Genomic DNA, 18,601 nt, shown 5'->3' with positions numbered 1-18,601 from the left:
CACTCTCCCAAGTGAGCCACGGGCCAGCCCCTCATCAGTCATCTTTAAAAGAAAAAAAATTGGCCAGAGGTGGCACTGCTGTACCTACTGTAGTGACCAGACCTCTCCCCAGTCACCTCTTGCTGGGCTGGCTGGCCAGAAGCCAGGTGTGTGTCAGTCTCTCCATCTGGGTCCCCTTTTATAAATGGGAAAACTGAGGCCAGAGAGAGCACGGGAGCACATGGCTCTGAGTGGAGTGAGAGTGTGTGTGTGTGTTGAGGGGAGGGGCAGGTGATCCCTGACCCAAGCATCTGCCCTGGACATGGGACTTCTGTGTGTGGGGTCATCCCACCCTTCTTCCTTTATATCAGATGGGGGAACTGAGAAAAAGGAACACAGCCTGTTGTGCACACGCTGGGCCACCAGACTTCAGGTCCAGGCCTGTCCAGACCAATAGTCACAGTTTCCACTATCCCCGTCCCAGCTCACACACTCACTATCTCCAAGCCCAGCCCACCAGGCTGGGAAGCCCCGAGACACCTCCCCAATAGCCCTGTCCTTAGCGGTTTCTCATGCCAGAGCTGCCAGGGCTGAGGGGGTCTCAAAAACAAGTGGTAGGCACCTGGCTCGGGATTCCGTCCAGGAGAAGGCCTGGTTCATCTGCCTCCTGGGGGCAGCTTCCCACCCTGGGAAGGCTCCCGACCCCCTACCTCTCCACCTTCTTCCCTGACCTCCAAGCCCCTGGTGGGCAGGGTTGGCACTTATCACTGGCTTCTGGAACATGCCATCCCCAGCCAGCCCCTGAAGAAGATCCCTCCCTGTTCTGGCCAGCCCCAGAGCCAGATCCCATCCAGCCACATTGGGATAAGCTGAGCTGCCAAACCACCCACCGAAAGCAGGTGCTTTTCCCTCCCTTCCTCACTCCCTCCCACCTCCACCCCAACCCTGACAGAGGGAGCCCCGGGGGACAAGAAGGGAAAAAGTGTGTCTTCCCCAGGCGGGGCCAGCAATCACACCCTCCTCCCCCTGGAGCCAGTGGCAGACGCTCCGCTTCCAATTCACACGCAGCAACTGAACCTCACCAGCACTACTTCTGCATGCACACACGTGTGCACACATCACACACGCCCCTCACTGACACCCATAGCACCCAGCTCTGGAGCCACACCCACAGGGACGTAAACCCAGCTCTGCCTCTCCCTGTGAGGCCCTAGCATAGGAGACCGCTCTCTTTGAGCCTCAGTTTCCTCACCTGTAAAATGGGAGATGCTTCACAGCGACCCTGCTAGGGCTGGGGGGCTGAGCAGGCCCAAAGCCAGGTGAGGGTCCCTCACTCTTTTGCTTCCCTGCCAGAAACCCTCCCCTAGTCTAAGTCTACTGAGGTGAGGGTCCCACATCCCCCTAGGGCCAGGAAAGCAGGGTGGAAAGGGCCTGGAAATTCACCCATGTCCCTGCACAAGGAGGAAAATTATAAGGCAGGGAAAAGCCTCTTGGAATCGCTCCCCACCGCAGCAGCCCCACCTCCTCGCCCAGGGCCTAGGGAGCAGTAGGGCTTCCACAAAGGCTCCATTGAGGCCCCTGCTCCTCCCCCGCCCCAGCCCTCCAGCCTGGGTGGACCCTGGGCTGCTTCCTCCATCAAAACCTCTCATTTTCCCTCCCACTTCCTCTGTGTCCCACGTGGCTCCAGGGTTGGGACGCGTGGCTGGGAGCCCAGGGCACTAGCCCTGCCCCTGTCAGCATCTGTGGACCAAGCTCAGCATCTCCCACCCACACCCCACCCCCTGCTTTCTTTCCAGGGGTGCTCACCTTCTAGAAGGGGTTTCCCAACATATGCCACTCAGCGTGGGTGACTGAAGGCACTTGGTTAGAGGACCAGTAGCTGAGGCCAATGACCAGGGTCCAGGCTCAGCCAGTGGTTGAGGAAACCCTTCTCCTGCCCTGGCCTCCTTGGCCTTGACGGAAAGTCAGTTACCCTGAGCATGAGTCTCGTGGCTCAGGAGTTGTCAGGGTGAGGAGGATGGGCCACCCTGACCCCGGCAGCCTCTGCAGTGACATACCGGCGGTCCCCCTTGAGCCCCTCGGTGCCTGGCATTGCAGCACTCTGCTGGAATAAGGTATTGTCTCCCAAGAGGGATGGCCACTGTTTTAAGTTCCATGGGGTATTGAACTAATCTGATGTTGTCCATATGGCAGCAGCACGCGGGACAGGAAAGGAGCAGGCAGCCACAGGGATGGCCCTAGGTTATGGAGTCCCAGTCTGGAATCAGGGGTAGGATACTAAGGAGCAGTGAGCCCTCTGGGTCTGCAGGTGGGGGAGCACCTCCCAGCAGCCGGCCCTGCCGGCAGGGAGCCACCTAGCTTCAGCTCTGGTGACCCCAGCCTCACCGCTGGGCAGGTTATGTTGTCCCTTTGGTCTGACCTCAAGTCTGTCCCCTATAACCTTCCCCCTTATTACCTTCAGAGTAACAGGGCTGGGGGGAGGTGACAGCTAGGTTAGGGATGGCTGAGCCTTGGGAGGCCTGGGGGACGTGCTGAGGGAGGGATTCCTGTGGAGGAGATTTGGGAGGGGCTGGCACATGAGTAGGCCCACCAGACAGCTTCTCCCTTGCCCAGGGAGCCCAGGGAGGCAGATGTGGCTGAGGAGGGGCCTCCAGTCTTGGTCCAGTATCCAGAGGCCATAGGTGGGCCAGACTGTGAGCGCAACACGCTGCACCGTCGTCTGCCCCACGCTGGCCTCCACAGTACACACAGCACTGGCCGTGCAGGGCCTGCAGTGCTCTGTGGGTCACGTCGGCACACTCCTTTCCTCTCCCAGCTCTGAAATGCGAGCACCAGCCTCCCAGGCCCTGGGGCCTAGCTCCGGTTCTAAATCAGAGGGAACTGTCCACCCCACCCAAGCCTCCCCAAAGTTCCCTGGCTTGGGGGCACAATGCTGGTGGCAACAAAGGCAGGGGAGAGTCCCCTGGAGGGGAAAGGGAAGGGGATCTGGCCTGAGATCCAGAGGGCCTGGTTGACCTCAGGGAGGGCCTGGCTGCTGGGGCAGGGCCCCTGTGCCATCCCTGCCCTCACACAGGGCCAGCATTCAGCTCCCAGGTGGACCACCGCACACACACACACCCATGAGGGGAGACAGAGAGCCCTTCATCCCGCCTCGGCCCTCCCAGAGCACTCCACCCCACAGCCCCCCTCAGGCTCCCTCAGGGAGACTCCCAGCCTACCCCTGCCTGCCCAGACCTGGAGCCAGGATCTGCCACCCCTGGTGCCAAACCCTCAGGGGCTATGGTGGAGAAGCCTGACTCGGCCTGAGAACACGACCCCTCCCTCCCCGGCCGGCTGGCTGGCTGGCTGCCCACCTCACTCCTGTCCACAGCAGCAGGCTCGCTGCCAACATCCCGCCTTCTCCGCCTCTCTTGATTTTTCCTCCTCCATCTCCTTCCTTGGACCTTGGTCTGTGTCACTGAGCTCAGTTTTTGTGGAGACGGGGTCTTTATTTCTTGCTCTCCGTGGTAATATCTTTCTCAGGCTTTCTGTCTCTCCCAGGTTGATGCTCCTTTTCCATCCCCGTCACTGCATTATTGCACTTGTGACTGACTGAATGAATGAATGAGTGAATGAGTGAGTGAATACAGGTTCCCCCTTTCCTCCCATTCACTTCTCACCTTCTGCTCCATCTCGGCAGCACTGGGTATCCCTCCCCCAGATAGGCATGTCGAGGTCTCCCACCCCCGCCACAGCCATGGGCCCGAGCACTCCCCACTAGCCCTCCTGCCCAGCAGCTCTGGGCTCCCAAACTTTCTCCCTTATAAAGTCAGGCGGCAGCAGACACCCAGGAATGCTGCTGCTGCCCATGACGCACGCCTGCTGCGGGGCTGCCTGGCTGCCCCCAGGCGACCCAGAATGTGGCAGGAGTGGGGCACACAGGAATCGATTGCCAGGAAGTGGGGTCAGTGGGGGTGCCAGGGCAGGCAGGGCTCAGACAGGTGGCTGGGCCAGGAACTGCGGACTCTCTCCTTCTCTCTGTTAAAATTCTTCTCCTCTGGAGCCTCAGTGCTTCTGTCTGGAAAGTGGAGGCCGAGCACCCTACTGCAGGCTTGGGCTGCAGAGAACTTACATCCAAGTTCTGTACTGTGGGACACAGCGCCCAAGGAGTGGAAGGCTGGGGAGGCGGGAAGCCTCAGGCCTGGCTCTCCAGACTGTCCTAAGGCAAGGGGTGGTGTGCCCAGTTACTGCCAGGGTGGGGCAGAGAGAAGCGGGGAGCCAATGACAGAGCAAGGGAGAGATCAGGGAAAAGCAGAGGCAGAGACAGACAGCAGGGATGGCTGAGAGGCAAAGGCAGAGACAAAGGAGAGGTGGCACAGAGACAGGGAGAGGGTGGTCTGGCTCGCCCCGGGGGTGTGAGACCTCAGAAGGAGCAGGCTCTGCACTAGCTGCCCACGATGGAAAAGGCATCTGCCTGTGCTTGAGACCCCACCCTCATCCAGGCCTGGGAGGGAGTGGGGAGCCTGGTAGGCAGAGGTACTCCCCCCACACACAGGGGCCCCTTGTCCCATGAACCTGCTGGCAGACAGAGCATTAGGCATTGTAATGGAAGCAACCTCATGCTTGGGACCCCCAGGGACAGGGACCAGGTCCCCACTCACACACATCCTAGGAGTGTCCTAGGAGCCAGGAGATGCCCGTATGGCCCATGCCTCACCAGAGGGTGGCTTGCTGGAGGACCTTGACCTAGACCTCATCTGCCCATCTGAGAAGGAGATTAGCAGGGAAGGACATGGGCTCTTTCTGTGCCCCCAGCCTTAGGTCTCAGGAAGAAGGATGGAGCCACCCTACCCTGGGGCCCAGACAATAGTGTCCTGTTCATGGGGAGGAAAGGCAGGAAGCCGAGAGGACTTCTCCACCTTCAGCAAACCTCTCGGATGGGCGCCGGGCAGGAAGGGCAGGAACCCTCCAGGAACACATGGCCCCTTTCATGCAGTCAGGCCCAGCCACGTAACGGCGGGCGGGCACCGAGGGGCAGGACAGGTCTGGGCACAGTCACTGCTCTGTCCTGGCAGCTCCCAGCCCACACACACGCACATACACACAAACACATAGCCTGATGCAAACCCAAAACAGAGCCCCAGCAGCCACCCACACACTTGCACACACACACGCAAATACACATCTACAGAGCCCTGGACACTCACCTACGTACCTTCTTTCAGACAGAGAGGCCCATACATGCTGCACTCTTCCAGCCCAGACCCCTGGGGCATCCTGCTCCTCCCATGCCAAAAGCCTGGTACCACCCAGGCAGCCGGCACCATTAACCCTCTGCACATCCATACTTGAGAGCAGACCCCTGGACCTAGAAGGGACTTCCAGGACTAATCCCCACAGTCGGAGAGAGAAGGGATGGGAAGGAGTGCCCATTTTACAGACACTGAGGCCTGAACTGGGTGCCTTCTCCTGGCCCAGAGGGCAGCCCGCACGGCTGCGGCAGGTCTGGACCGGTGTTTTGATGAATCATGGGTCTTGTTGACCCAGGAGAGTTGAGGGCAGGTCTGATCCAGCCTGTGCTGATGCCTCTTCCCCCGCCCATCTCCCCCCACCCTGCCACCCCAGTCGGGCTGCTGAGCCTGGCCTGGCCCCTGCTACTTTTCCCTCTCCTTCTCTGCTGTCAAGTTATCTAGAGCCTTAAGGAAGGTCAGGGGACAGAAACCCTCCTCTGCCTTACCCAAGGGAGACTTGTGTATCCCTGCCAGTCTCTCACTTGACCTCGCCACCCTCCTCTGAGACTGCCTGATCCCCTTCCTCTTAGCTCCCCAACACCACCCTCACCTCCCCCAGGAAGTCCTCTGGGATTGACTTGTAGCTCATTACTTCTTTATCCTGTACCCCCCTCCAACTTCCCCTCACCTCCAGGACAGGGATTCTGGGTTCTTGCAACTGCAGCCCATCAGAGAAAGTAAGAGGGGCAGAAGAAGGAGGGAGGGGGGTGGCGCTGTCAGAGTTTCCACAGCCCTGGCCAGCGAGGCCTCAGAGGCCTCTGTCGGGGCGAGGGGCTGCCTAGCCTGCGCGCTCCAGCAGCACAAGGCAGCCTGTGTGAGCCCTTCCCCGCCCGAGCCCACAGGAAACATCAGGGCCCAGCCCTCAATGGGCCCATTCAGACCCCAGCTCTCTGGAAAGTACCTCTGCTTCCTGCCACCCTCCCATTCTGTCCAAATAGGCTGTTTCTCTCTCCTACCGAGAGGGGACTGGAGGCAGGTTGTTCAGTGGTTAGGGCTAGCCATCTACTTCACTTCCTGCCTGGCCCAGAGCCCTGACTTCCACCATGCCCCAGCGGGTTTACGTATAACTTTAGTGCAAGGGAGTGTGGATGGGTGTGTGGCCTGGGGGTGGACGGGTCACTCCCACACAGGGGAGGGAGCTGTGCCTCCTTCTCCATGGGTGGTGGGCAGGAAAACGTTGACAACAGGCTTTCTGGGGGAAGGGGGAGCCCTGATTTGTAGTGCTTGTCTCTTTCCATGGTATAAATGTTCTCACAGTGGGCAACATTACCTGGCTCACAAAATTCCTGAAAATTTAACAATCAGCTCTTGCCAGCTGCAGCGAGCCACTCCGGCTCACCATGATGGGGGCTCCATCCTGCAGGGGCCACGTGCCCCACCCTCTGTGCTGAAGCTGCCCTCACTTTACAGTGCTGTGTTTTGCTTTAAAGAATCAATGTCCTTGCAGATTAGGTAGCCCTGCAGGTGCCCTCCTCCTGCCAGTTCCCTGCTCTGTCCCTCACTGGCACCCAGGTGTGCTAGGCCTGCTGGGCCAAACCCACCCAGATGGTTTTGTAGGTCTTGCTTGATTCCTCTAACTTCCCAGACAAGGTTCTGGCGTTGCCAGCGGAGGAGATAACCCGAAGGGATTTCGGCTCTGCCTGAGGGGAAGAGCATCATCTTCCTCGGACATCCCTCCCAGCGGTGTCGGCTGCAGGAGGGCATACAGTCTCAGCCTCCTCCGGTGGCCGTTGCTACTTGCTCAGCTGCTGTCAGCTGGCTCAGGCTGGCCAGGGACCAGCACATATGTGGCTGGTACCAGATCATCGGTATCAAGGCCATCAGCCCGTGCTTGCTCACGGGGGGGTCGCAGGGAAGCCTGAGAGGGATGATTCACCTTTTTAACCCATTCCTGTCTGCCCACCCAGCCCTGGATGTCTACGGGCAGAGCCAAAGTCATATTTGGCTTTTATCACCGTAAAAGGAAGGACCAGAAATTATGGCAATAGGTTGGTGGTCAAAGGAGACTAATTTGGGGAAACTACCTGGAGGAAGTAGCAAAAAAAAGGAGGTGTCCCAGAGTGGGACAAAAGGGGCCCTACATAGTGACCACTAACCCTGGGCAAGCCCAGAAATGGACTGCTGCCTTGAGAGACCCTCTTCGGCCTGCCTAGCAGCCCCTCAGCCCTTCCCAGTCCCTGTCTTCAGCCTGGGGAAAGTGGGAGCTCAGCTGCTGTCACCCCTAGCTCCTCAGCCAAGGTGGAAACAATGAGGCCGTTAATTGCTCTACAGCAGGAAGCAATCGCGGGGGTGATGGAGGAAGTCTGGGCCCATTTGGGGTCTGACATTGCACATGGTCTCCATCTGGCCTCAGAACCTTTGCTCCTTGGCAGACCCAGGCCAACAAGCTGCCACCCCCACCCCCCAAAGGCAACTGGAAGAATGGCCTGAGAGAGACAGGAGAATGGGTGGGCTGCCTGTCTGAGAGCACCACTAGGCACCAGCCACGCCTGAGCCAACCCAGGGAGGCATGGCAATTGTCCCCAGGAGCCCAAGGTCGAGGGCACTTAAGAGAAGGATTCTGAGCAGGGATCAGTTTGGGTTGGGGGTGCTTCTTCTGAAACTCCATTCCTAGGGGCTGTGACCATCAAGCAGGTGATCAGGCCAGTGATGGTTTCCCTTTTGGCCAGGGCAGGGCCAGACCTGGGATAGAGATTCCTCTGGGGCCTGGGGAAAGAAAGCCAGAGCTGGCAGAAGCCTCTGGCCCCAGAACCTCCTAGGAGGAGACTGAGTTGCTGGGAATTTCTGGGTCTGGCCTCTTCAAAGCCAGGGTCTGGGCTACACACGAGACAGGCTGTGCCCTCTGGTGCCAGAACTAAGCAGGTGCTGGGATGTGGCTGATGATCACGGTCGGCACTGCATAGAATCACAGGGTACACCAGGATGGGACATCTCCCTGCAACCGCCATCCATCTCTGAGGCACCTCGCCTCCTCCAGGCAAGAGTCAGAGCCTTGACCCCAGCTCCCTCTCTCATTCAGCCTCCTTCTTCGGGGAGAACCACCTGGAGGTGCCCGTGGCCACAGTCCTGACCGACATAGACCTGGAGCTGCAGTTCTCCACGTCTCAGCCTGAAGCCCTACTGCTCCTGGCAGCAGGTCCGGCTGACCACCTCCTGCTGCAGCTCTACTCCGGACGCCTGCAGGTCGGTGACCTCCCCCTGGGATCAGGGGCAGGATTCCTTCTCTAGCTTTGAATGGCTTCCAACTGGCTGTGTGGCCTTGTGCAAATCACTTTTACCTTGGGGTCTCAAGTTCTACACTGTGGGGACAGACAGTAGCATCCCAGAAAGTGTGAGTCCCTTGTGAACAGGCTCTGCCCTCCTGCCCTCTGCACCCTCATTTCTGACCACAACCCCCAGCTGGCCCTCTGTGCTCTGATGGCCCTGAGCTGTGTTCAGCTCCCGACCAGCCTGTGGTCTCTTGCTGCCCGGCCTTTGCTCACTACACTCCCTCTGCCTGGCATGTGCCCGCCTCACCTGTCCCCTGTACCTGCCTACCTGCAGCCTCTCCTTAAAGTCTCGGTATGAACATCTTCTCCTCTGGGAAGGGTCCCCGAAGCTCTCCTGGGTGAGGTGCCCTCTCCTGGGCTCCCAGGGCCCCTGTGCATCCCTCTGGCATTGCACCTGTTGCCCTGTGCCTCTGCCGTCTGTCCGTGACAGCAGCAGTACCAGCACCGCTACAGCTTCCTCACTGTTCCATCTCATCCTGCAAGACACCACCAGCTTATTAGCGAGAAGTCTTCTGCTCTCTCTGGATTCTTCCCCCTAACCATGAAGAGTCTGAGAACCCAGGGTCTTAGTCCAGAGTTGGGAGAGCCATCTGCCTCCACACGCCAGCGGGGAGAGGCCTACCTGCTGCTGTCGCTGCTTCTCACTGCCACAAGGCGTCACTGTTGAGCGCTGGCCTGGTACAGTCCGGTGCTGATGCCACGTTCCACTCTGCCAAGATCGGTGGTGTCCACCCCCAGAGGCACTCCATACTTGGACTCAAAGGTCATGGTTCTTAGTGCCCTACTCCTTCAGTTCCCATACTCTGCCACCACCCATTCTACCATCTGGTTGTGGGAGCACTGCACCAGCGCCAGTTCTGGTGTCAGTGTCACAGAGGATCTCCCCCACCCAGGTCAGGGAGCTTTTCTTTACTCAGCCTTCAAAACACAGAGCATCTGATTGGGCTCCCCATCCATGAGCAGCGGGCCTGGCAACCCTCAGTGACCCCAAGGTGCTTTGTCCTACTTAAGGGGACTCATCAGGGGATTGATTCCCAGGTGCCTGTTATTCCAGGGGTAGAATCTTCTGTATTCCAAGATGATTTTTCTGACATTTCCCACCCAAGGAAAGAAGGAAAGAATAAAAAAATACAAGTTGGGTCTCTAGGAGAGCATCCTACTGTGTGTCAGTTCCTTGTGGTCACAGACCACATGTGATTCACGTTGGGGTCCCCAGAGTCCATCCAGGCATGGCCCCAAGTTCACTTTAGTAAGTGTTTGGAGGATGAGTAAAAAGATGGCAGGAAGGTGAGGGGGTGGCCTTTGTCCAGGTCCTCTGCTCTGGCAACCCCAAGCATGGGCACCCACTATGCTTTTATAAGGGAAGTGATGGATTCAAAGTGATGTCCTGTCCCCCATTCCCCCTGTCTCTCCTCAGGTCAGACTTGTCCTGGGCCAGGAGGAGCTGAGGCTACAAACCCCGGCAGGGACGCTGCTGAGCGACTCCATCCCCCACACTGCCGTGCTGACCATTTCAGATGGCTGGGCCATGTTGTCCGTAGATGGGCTCCTGAACACCTCAGCCCCAGTCCTGGGAGCCCCCCTAGAGGTCCCCTATGGGCTCTTTGTCGGGGGCGTTGGGAGCCTTGGCCTGTCCTACCTGAGGGGAGCCAGCCGACCCCTGAGGGGCTGTCTCTATGCAGCCGTCCTCAATGGCCGCAGCCTCCTCCAGTCACTAACCCCAGATGTGCATGAAGGCTGTGCCGAAGAGTTTTCTGCTGGTGACGATGTGGCCCTGGGCTTCTCTGGGCCCCACTCTCTGGCTGCCTTCCCTGCCTGGGGCACTCAGGATGAAGGCACGTTGGAGTTTACACTCACCACGCGGAGCCAGCAGGCACCCCTGGCCTTCCAGGCAGGGGGCCAGCGTGGGGACTTCATCTATGTGGACATATTTGAAGGCCACCTGCGGGCTGTGGTGGAGAAGGGCCAGGGCACTGTATTGCTCCACAACAGTGTGCCTGTGGCTGATGGACAGCCCCATGAGGTCAGTGTCCACATGAACGCTCACCAGCTGGAAATCTCCGTGGACCAGTACCCCACACGTACTTCCAACCGCGGGGTCCTCAGCTACCTGGAGCCACGCGGCAGTCTCCTCCTGGGGGGGCTGGATGCAGAGGCCTCTCGTTACCTCCAGGAACACCGCCTGGGCCTGGCACCAGGGGCTGCCAACGCCTCCCTGCTGGGCTGCATGGAGGACCTCAGTGTCAATGGCCAGAGGTGGGGGCTCCGGGAAGCCTTGCTGACTCGTAGCATGGCAGCCGGCTGCAGGCTTGAGGAGGACGAGTATGAAGAGGATGCCTATGGCCCATATGAAGCTTTCTCCACCCTGGCACCTGAGGCGTGGCCGGCCATGGAGCTGCCTGAGCCATGCGTGCCTGAACCGGGGCTGCCTCCTGTCTTTGCCAATTTCACTCAATTGCTGACCATCAGCCCACTGGTGGTGGCCGAGGGTGGCATGGCCTGGCTTGAGTGGCGGCACGTGCAGCCCACGCTGGACCTGACCCAGGCTGAGCTGCGCAAATCCCAGGTGCTGTTCAGCGTGAGCCGAGGTGCACGCCATGGAGAGCTAGAGCTGGACATCCCGGGTGCCCAGACACGGAAAATGTTTACCCTCCTGGACGTGGTGAACCGCAAGGCCCGCTTCGTCCATGATGGCTCTGAGGACACCTCTGATCAGGTGGTGCTGGAGGTGTCCGTGACAGCACGGGCACCTGTTCCCTCATGCCTGCGGAGGGGCCAAACTTACATCCTGCCCGTGCAGATAAACCCTGTCAACGACCCGCCCCGCATCATCTTCCCGCACGGCAGCCTCATGGTGATCCTGGAACACACGCAGAAGCCACTGGGGCCCGAGGTGTTCCAGGCCTACGACCCGGACTCTGCCTGCGAGGGCCTCACCTTCCAGCTCCTTGGCACCCCTGCCAGCCTCCCTGTGGAGCGCCGAGACCAGCCCGGGAAGCCAGCGACTGAGTTCTCTTGCAGGGAGCTGGAGATGGGCAGCCTTGTCTATGTCCACCGCGGTGGCCCTGCACAGGACCTGACGTTCCGGGTCAGCGACGGGCTGCAGGCCAGCCCCCCAGCGACACTGAAGGTCGTGGCTGTCCGGCCAGCCATACAGGTCCACCACAGCACAGGGCTGCGCTTGGCTCAGGGCTCCGCTGCACCCATCTTGCCTGCCAACCTGTCAGTGGAGACCAACGCTGTGGGGCAGGATGTGAGCGTGCTGTTCCGAGTCACCGAAGCCCTGCAGTTTGGGGAGCTGCAGAAGCAGGGGGCAGGTGGGGTGGAGGGCGCTGAGTGGTGGGCCACGCAGGCTTTCCACCAGCGGGATGTGGAGCAGGGTCGTGTGAGGTACCTGAGCACCGACCCAGAGCACCGCACCAACGATGCTGTGGAGAACCTGACCCTGGAGGTGCAGGTGGGCCAGGAGACCCTGAGCAATCTGTCCTTCCCAGTGACCATTCAGCGAGCCACGGTCTGGATGCTGCAGCTGGAGCCACTGCACATGCAGAACACCCAGCAGGAGGCCCTCACCACAGCCCACCTGGAGGCCACCCTCGAGGGGACAGGCCCAAGCCCCACCACCTTCCACTATGAGGTGGTTCAGGCCCCCAGGAAGGGCAACCTTCAGCTACAGGGCACAAGGCTGTCAGACAGTCAGGGCTTCACCCAGGATGACCTGCAGGCTGGTCGGGTGACCTACGAGGCCACAGCACGTGCCTCGGAGGCAGTCGAGGACAACTTCCGTTTCCGTGTCACAGCTCCACCACACTTCTCCCCACTCTATACCTTCCCCATCCACATTGGTGGTGACCCCGATGCTCCCATCCTCACCAACGTCCTCCTCTTGGTGCCTGAGGGTGGGGAGGGTGTCCTCTCTGCTGACCATCTCTTCGTCAAGAGTCTCAACAGTGCCAGCTACCTCTACGAGGTCATGGAGCGGCCCCGCCATGGGAGGTTGGCTTGGCGAGGGGCAGAGGATAAGGCTCTGATGGTGACCTCTTTCACTAATGAAGACTTGCTGCATGGCCGGCTGGTCTACCAGCACGATGACTCTGAAACCACAGAAGATGATATCCCATTCGTGGCTACCCGCCAGGGTGAAAGCAGTGGTGACATGGCCTGGGAGGAGGTACGGGGTGTCTTCCGAGTGGCCATCCAGCCCGTGAACGATCATGCCCCCGTGCAGACCATCAGCCGCATCTTCCATGTGGCCCGGGGTGGGCGGCGGCTGCTGACCACGGACGATGTGGCCTTCAGTGACGCTGACTCGGGCTTTGCTGACACTCAGCTGGTGCTGACCCGCAAGGACCTCCTCTTTGGCAGTATCGTGGCTGTAGATGAGCCCACGCGGCCCATCTACCGCTTCACCCAGGAGGACCTCAGGAAGAGGCGAGTCCTATTTGTGCACTCAGGGGCTGACCGCGGCTGGATCCAGCTGCAGGTGTCCGATGGGCAGCACCAGGCCACAGCACTGCTTGAGGTGCAAGCCTCAGAGCCCTACCTCCGCGTGGCCAATGGCTCCAGCCTTGTGGTCCCTCAAGGAGGCCAGGGCACCATTGACACAGCTGCGCTCCACCTGGATACCAACTTGGACATCCGTAGTGGGGATGAGGTCCACTACCATGTTACAGCTGGCCCTCGCTGGGGACAGCTACTCCGGGCTGGACAGGCAGTCACGGCCTTCTCCCAGCAGGACCTGCTGGATGGAGCCATTTTCTACAGCCACAATGGCAGTCTCAGCCCCCGTGACACCCTGGCCTTCTCCGTGGAAGCAGGACCAGTGCACACAGATGCCACCCTACAAGTGACCATTGCCCTAGAAGACCCACTGGCCCCACTGCAACTGGTCCAGAACAAGAAGATCTACGTTTTCCAGGGGGAGGCAGCTGAGATCAGAAGGGACCAGCTGGAGGTGAGGAGATGGAGGTGGCAAGCAGGGGACTGGGCCAGGTAGAGAGGCTGGACCAGGTAGAGAGGCTGGGCCAGGTAGAGGGGGCCCACCCAGCCTGACCTTCAGGCTGAGCATGTCTGTACATTTTGGGATGACTACGGTGGCTTCTAGGTGAGGTATTCACTGGTACATGTATTTCCAAGAGTTTCTGGGTACTACGTTAAATGTATATGTGCCTATGAGTTGTGTGTGTCTCCAGATACATACACACGAGCACATGCTGTGGCTAACCATGCAGATTCCTGGGCCCCACCCAGAACCACAGAATCTCTGAAGTAGAGCCTGAGAATCTGCATTCTAATAAGTTCCCTGGGAGGTTTGAGGACTGCTGACCACGGAGACAGGCTTCGCTGCCCCTCAGATCCCTGTGGCCTTACCACTTTTCTCAGACCCCAGATGAGGACTAAGAAGGTATGTCAAGGGTCTGCCCACCCAGGAACCTCACAGAGCAATCACCGGCCATCCAGCAAGCTTGCTGATTTGCTGTAGTGCCCTCAGGCCAGTGCCTTGCCCTCTCTTGGCCTTATTCTCCTCCATAGCCAATTTCTGAGACCTTACTGATTCTGGATGTCTGGGCTTTGAGGCAGGCTGTGACAAAACATGTCCAGTGTCAGGAAGTCCTCACTTTGAAGGGGACAGACAGCATTTGAGCCAGGCTTTGAAGAATAGAGGGTGTCAGTAGCGGAGCATGGGGGATGGTATTCCAGGCAGAAGGAACATTCCAGGCAAAGACCCAAAATCAGGAATGAATTTGGGGGTGTTGTTTAGCCTTTTGTGGCTGGACCATCAACTGAGAGAGCACCCAGGGGCCCCTGGGCTGGACCCCGGTCTGCGAGCTCCATCGTGCAGGAACCTGCGCCTCTAAGAAGGGCGGGGCGCCCTCTGGTGGTCAGGGGTGGGGAGGAAGGCTCCGGGCAAACCAGCCACAGGCCTGAACAGAGAGAGCCTGAGCAGAGAAGAGCTCTGTGCGCGTGTGTGCGTGTGTGAGTCTGTGCACATGCACGTGTGTACCTGTGTACACGTGTGACTACGTCAGCATATGATGCGCTTGTCTGTATCATCGAGTCTGGGGACATGTGATCGTGCACCTCCCTGAGGGAGTATGTCTCAGGCTGTGTGACTGACAGTGTACCAGTTTGTGGGGTGGGTGTGAATGAGCTGCGTGTCTGTGTGAACCTGAGTGTACGTGTGTGTGTGTGAGTGAGCAGTGCTGTCTGGAGGAAGGAGGGACTGTGGAGGTTGAGCCTGTTCTGGCTACTTAGGGTCACACAGCCCCCTTTGTGACCCCCCAGTGAGTCCCTGTGGCCCTCTGTTAACCAGGCAGCCCAGGAGGCAGTGCAGCCGTCAGACATCGTGTTCTCAGTGAAGAGCCCACCCAGCGCTGGCTACCTGGTGATGGTGTCGCACGGCGCCTCTGCAGATGGGCCACCCAGCCTGGACCCCGTGCACAGCTTCTCTCAGGAGGCAGTGGACGCGGGCAGGGTCCTGTACCTGCACTCCCGCCCTGAGGCCTGGAATGACACCTTCTCCCTGGACGTGGCCTCAGGTGTGGGTGCTCCCCTGGAGGGCATCCGTGTGGAGCTGGAGGTGCTGCCCGCTGCCATCCCACTGGAGGTGCAGAATTTCAGCGTCCCCGAGGGCGGCATCCGCACCCTGGCCCCTCCACTGCTTCGTGTCACTGGACCCTACTTTCCCACGCTGCCAGGCCTTGAGCTGCAGGTGCTAGAGCCGCCCCGGCACGGGGTCCTGCAGAGGGAAGAACGGCCTCAGGACGGGACCATCGGCTCCTTTTCCTGGAGAGAGGTACGCTGCCAGGGAGACCGGGACTGCAGCCCAGCTCTGGGAGCAGAGTTGCGGGAGCCCCAGGAACTCCCAGTCTGGGGATATATACAGAAAGGAGACAGGGAGCCATGTTTAGGGGGCACCTGTGCTTTAAATATCTTATCTCACTTCTTCTTCACAACCCCTCTGGGAGGTAGAAAATGTTGTCTACATTTGCCACCTGTGGAAACTGAAGCTCTGAAGGAGGCAGTCTCCTCAGACACCCAAAGGCAGGACATGAAGGGTGCTGGGCCTGAGACCCACGGTGAGTCCCAGGCCTGCCGGGTCTGAATGCCAGCGCTGGGCCTGCCCACAGGTGGAGCAGCAGCTGATCCGCTATGTGCATGACGGCAGCGAGACGCTGGCAGACAGCTTCATCCTGGTGGCTAATGCCTCGGAGATGGACCGTCAGAGCCGTCCTGTGGCCTTCACCATCACCATCCTGCCTGTCAACGACCAACCCCCCATCCTCACCACAAACACAGGCTTGCAGGTGAGAGCGTCTCTGGGACCACCCCCATCTCTTCTCCTAGAAAGAGGCCAGGATCCCCACTTCCCACATGTAGCTCCCCTTCTAGGAGGCTGTTTTCTCCTCTGAAAGATGGGGACACTGCCACGTGCTTCCAAAGTTGTTGGAAGGAGAGAGGTGATGTTGCACTGAAAACAGAAGACAGGTACGAGGTTGTGTTGTTGCACACTTATAAGTGCAGTGAGCAACCTTGTGAATGGCCACGCTTGGTCCTGCTGTTGCCTGATCTCACCCACAGCAGAGGCTTTTTCTGAGGCTCAAGACCAGAGCACCTGACAAAATTTCTTACAGGCCCTTCACAGTGGGCCTCAGGTGGGGAGCAGTCAAGCTCCCTCCCTCCACCCCCAGCAAGTGAAGGCCAAGCTTGGCTCCCCAAGCTCCCCACCTTATACCATTGCCAAGCAGTGGTGTCCCCATTCAGCAGAGGTGGAAGTTGAGGCCCAGAGAGGGGGTAGAACTTCTCCATGGTCATGAAAGTAGCTCCTGGTGGAAGAGAAAGGGCATGGCTTGACTAAACCCACATAGCACCACAGTGAATGGGCAGGGCTTTGAATGCCAGCATCTAGGGTGTAGACTCCCCAGTCAGCAGGGCCATGGAAATTTCCAGAAAAGAGCTAACTTGGGCTATCTCTGACATGGAGCACTGGGACTCTATGGAGGTGTAGGATGTGCTTGTGAAAGGGGCGGCCTTGTGGTGAGGAGGCCAGCATGTGTCCATGGGACACAGACTATGGGCTACCCTGGGACCACAGGTCAGAAATGCTATGTGGCAGCTTGGCCACCAGGTGGTGCCATCCGCCCGTGTTTTTTCCAGGAGCTCAGTGCTGAAGCCCAGACACATAGATATGACCCCTCGTTCCAGGACTCTGCCTGGGGACTTCCAGGGACTGGGGATGGGAGCCCAGGAATGCCTGAAGGCTCAGTTTCCTGGGTATGGGGGCCCCGCCCCAATAATGCCCCCAAGTAATTGATTCAGCAGGACATGTAACAGGATCCCAGGAACAGGGTCCTGTCCTGCTGTTAAGCAGGAGGCCTGAAGGGGGCTGCCCTTCATTCTGTACGTGGGGAGGGTCTGTGACTGTGCTGGAAACACCCAGGTCCTCAGCCCGGCATGGCTTCCATGCTGCAGGACAGTGGGCCAACCATCAGCCTTTCCACTCTCCGTGCCTCCACCCGCTCCCTCCAAAGGAGAGGCCGTTTCTAAGAATCCTGGGCAGGCCAAAAATCACCATTCCCATCGTGTGCCCAGCCCCTGCCCAAACACATGGAGGATCTGAAGGGAGACCCCTGCCTGTCAGTGAGACAGAGCCAGATTAAGCAGCACTGTTGGTCGGGGTTGGGGGTCTCTGGGGAGTGAGAATTTGGCGAAGGTAAGAGCTGGGGCCTTCCTAGCTAGGGGGAGGGACATGAGCTGGCCTTGAGGAGCGAGCAGGATTAGGGCAGATGTAGAGGAAAGAGCCTGGGGCCTGGAGGCCCCAGGGCATCAGGGAAAGGGGAATGGGGTGGAGGGCCCTTTGTGCAGGGGAGCCCAGAGTTGCACAGGCCTCAGGGCCTCAGTTGCCAGCCGAGGGCCTAAGCCACAGCAGGGTTGGTGCCCTGATGGCAGCCCCAGAGCCGGGGAGGAAGGGAGTGGGTGAGCGTGGCAGGGGCAGAACCTTCACAGGCTTGTGTCCCCAGATGTGGGAGGGGGCCACTGTGCCCATCCCTGTGGAGGCCCTCAGGGGCACAGACGGCGACTCAGGGCCTGAGGACCTGATCTACACCATCGAGCAGCCCAGCAATGGACGGGTGGTGCTTCAGGCAGCACGGGGCACCGAGGTCCTCAGCTTCACACAGGCCCAGCTGGATGGCGGGCTCGTGCTGTTCTCACACACAGGTGGGTGCTGAGAGGGGGGCTGTCAAGTCCTGCAGCCCACAGTGAGGCTCTGAAGATGGGGGGCCATCTTGGGCCAGCAGTACCCATCTCCATGCCTGTCCCCAGGAGCCCTGGATGGAGGCTTCCGCTTCAGCCTCTCCGATGGCGAGCACACTTCCCCTGGACACTTCTTCCAAGTGACAGCCCAGAAGCAAGTGCTCCTGTCATTGGAGGGCAGCCAGACACTGACCGTTTGCCCAGGTGGGTCTGCCGAGCGTGGTGATCCTGCCTGCCTGAGAGCGGGGGCCGAGCTGAGGTGACACACTGGGATCACACTGCCTCTGGCCAGTGCAGGCCTTGCCGCAGCTCCCGGTCAAAGGCTGACAGACCCCTTTTGCCTCTTTTAGGATCTGTCCAGCCGCTCAGCAGCGAGACCCTGAGAGCCAGCTCCAGCGCAGGCACCGACCCCCACCACCTGCTGTACCGGGTGGTACGGGGCCCCCAGCTTGGCCGGCTGTTCCATGCCCAGCAGGGCAGCGTCGGGGAGGCCCTGGTGAACTTCACTCAGGCTGAGGTAAGGGCCCAGCTCTGCAGCCACCGCTCAGACCCCATCCAGCCACAGGTGGCCCGCTCTGGTCGTGGACATACACGTAGGCATGGGTACCAGCTCCAGCACCATTGGCAGCTGACACTCTCCAGGCTCGCCATGGTTCTGCCCTGCCCTCCAGAGGCTGCCAGGCTGGCAGGGCAAGTGGAGGCTTAGTGTTCCAAGGAGGGGAGGAGAAAGCTGCAGTGGGAGGCCGGGGATACCTGGACCCAGAGCAGGGATCAGGTCCTAGGACTTGGCTTTTAGAAGGAAGCTGCAGCTGGACCCTGGGGGTTAGA

General features: G+C 59.6%; 1 protein-coding gene across 1 annotated transcript in view; it reads left to right on the top strand.

Annotated features, from left to right (window-relative positions):
- Positions 1-18,366, top strand: part of LOC103606074 (chondroitin sulfate proteoglycan 4-like) — a gene marked incomplete at its 3' end in the record, with an annotated part of 29,862 nt that extends 11,496 nt beyond the window's left edge. The window contains exons 2-8 of the mRNA XM_008590670.1: positions 8,269-8,432; positions 9,936-13,472; positions 14,832-15,314; positions 15,649-15,825; positions 17,539-17,737; positions 17,843-17,977; positions 18,124-18,366. Of these exons, the coding sequence (XP_008588892.1) occupies positions 8,269-8,432; positions 9,936-13,472; positions 14,832-15,314; positions 15,649-15,825; positions 17,539-17,737; positions 17,843-17,977; positions 18,124-18,366 (4,938 nt within the window). The remainder of the gene's footprint in view (positions 1-8,268; positions 8,433-9,935; positions 13,473-14,831; positions 15,315-15,648; positions 15,826-17,538; positions 17,738-17,842; positions 17,978-18,123) is intronic.
- Positions 18,367-18,601: the final 235 nt, after the last annotated feature.

The sequence above is a fragment of the Galeopterus variegatus genome, unplaced genomic scaffold (assembly GCF_000696425.1).
Source record: "Galeopterus variegatus unplaced genomic scaffold, G_variegatus-3.0.2 Scaffold6262, whole genome shotgun sequence".
In the NCBI taxonomy this organism is placed as follows: Eukaryota; Metazoa; Chordata; class Mammalia; order Dermoptera; family Cynocephalidae; genus Galeopterus; species Galeopterus variegatus.
Note: the sequence above shows the minus strand (reverse complement) of the source record. Positions and strands in the feature narration are given on the sequence as shown.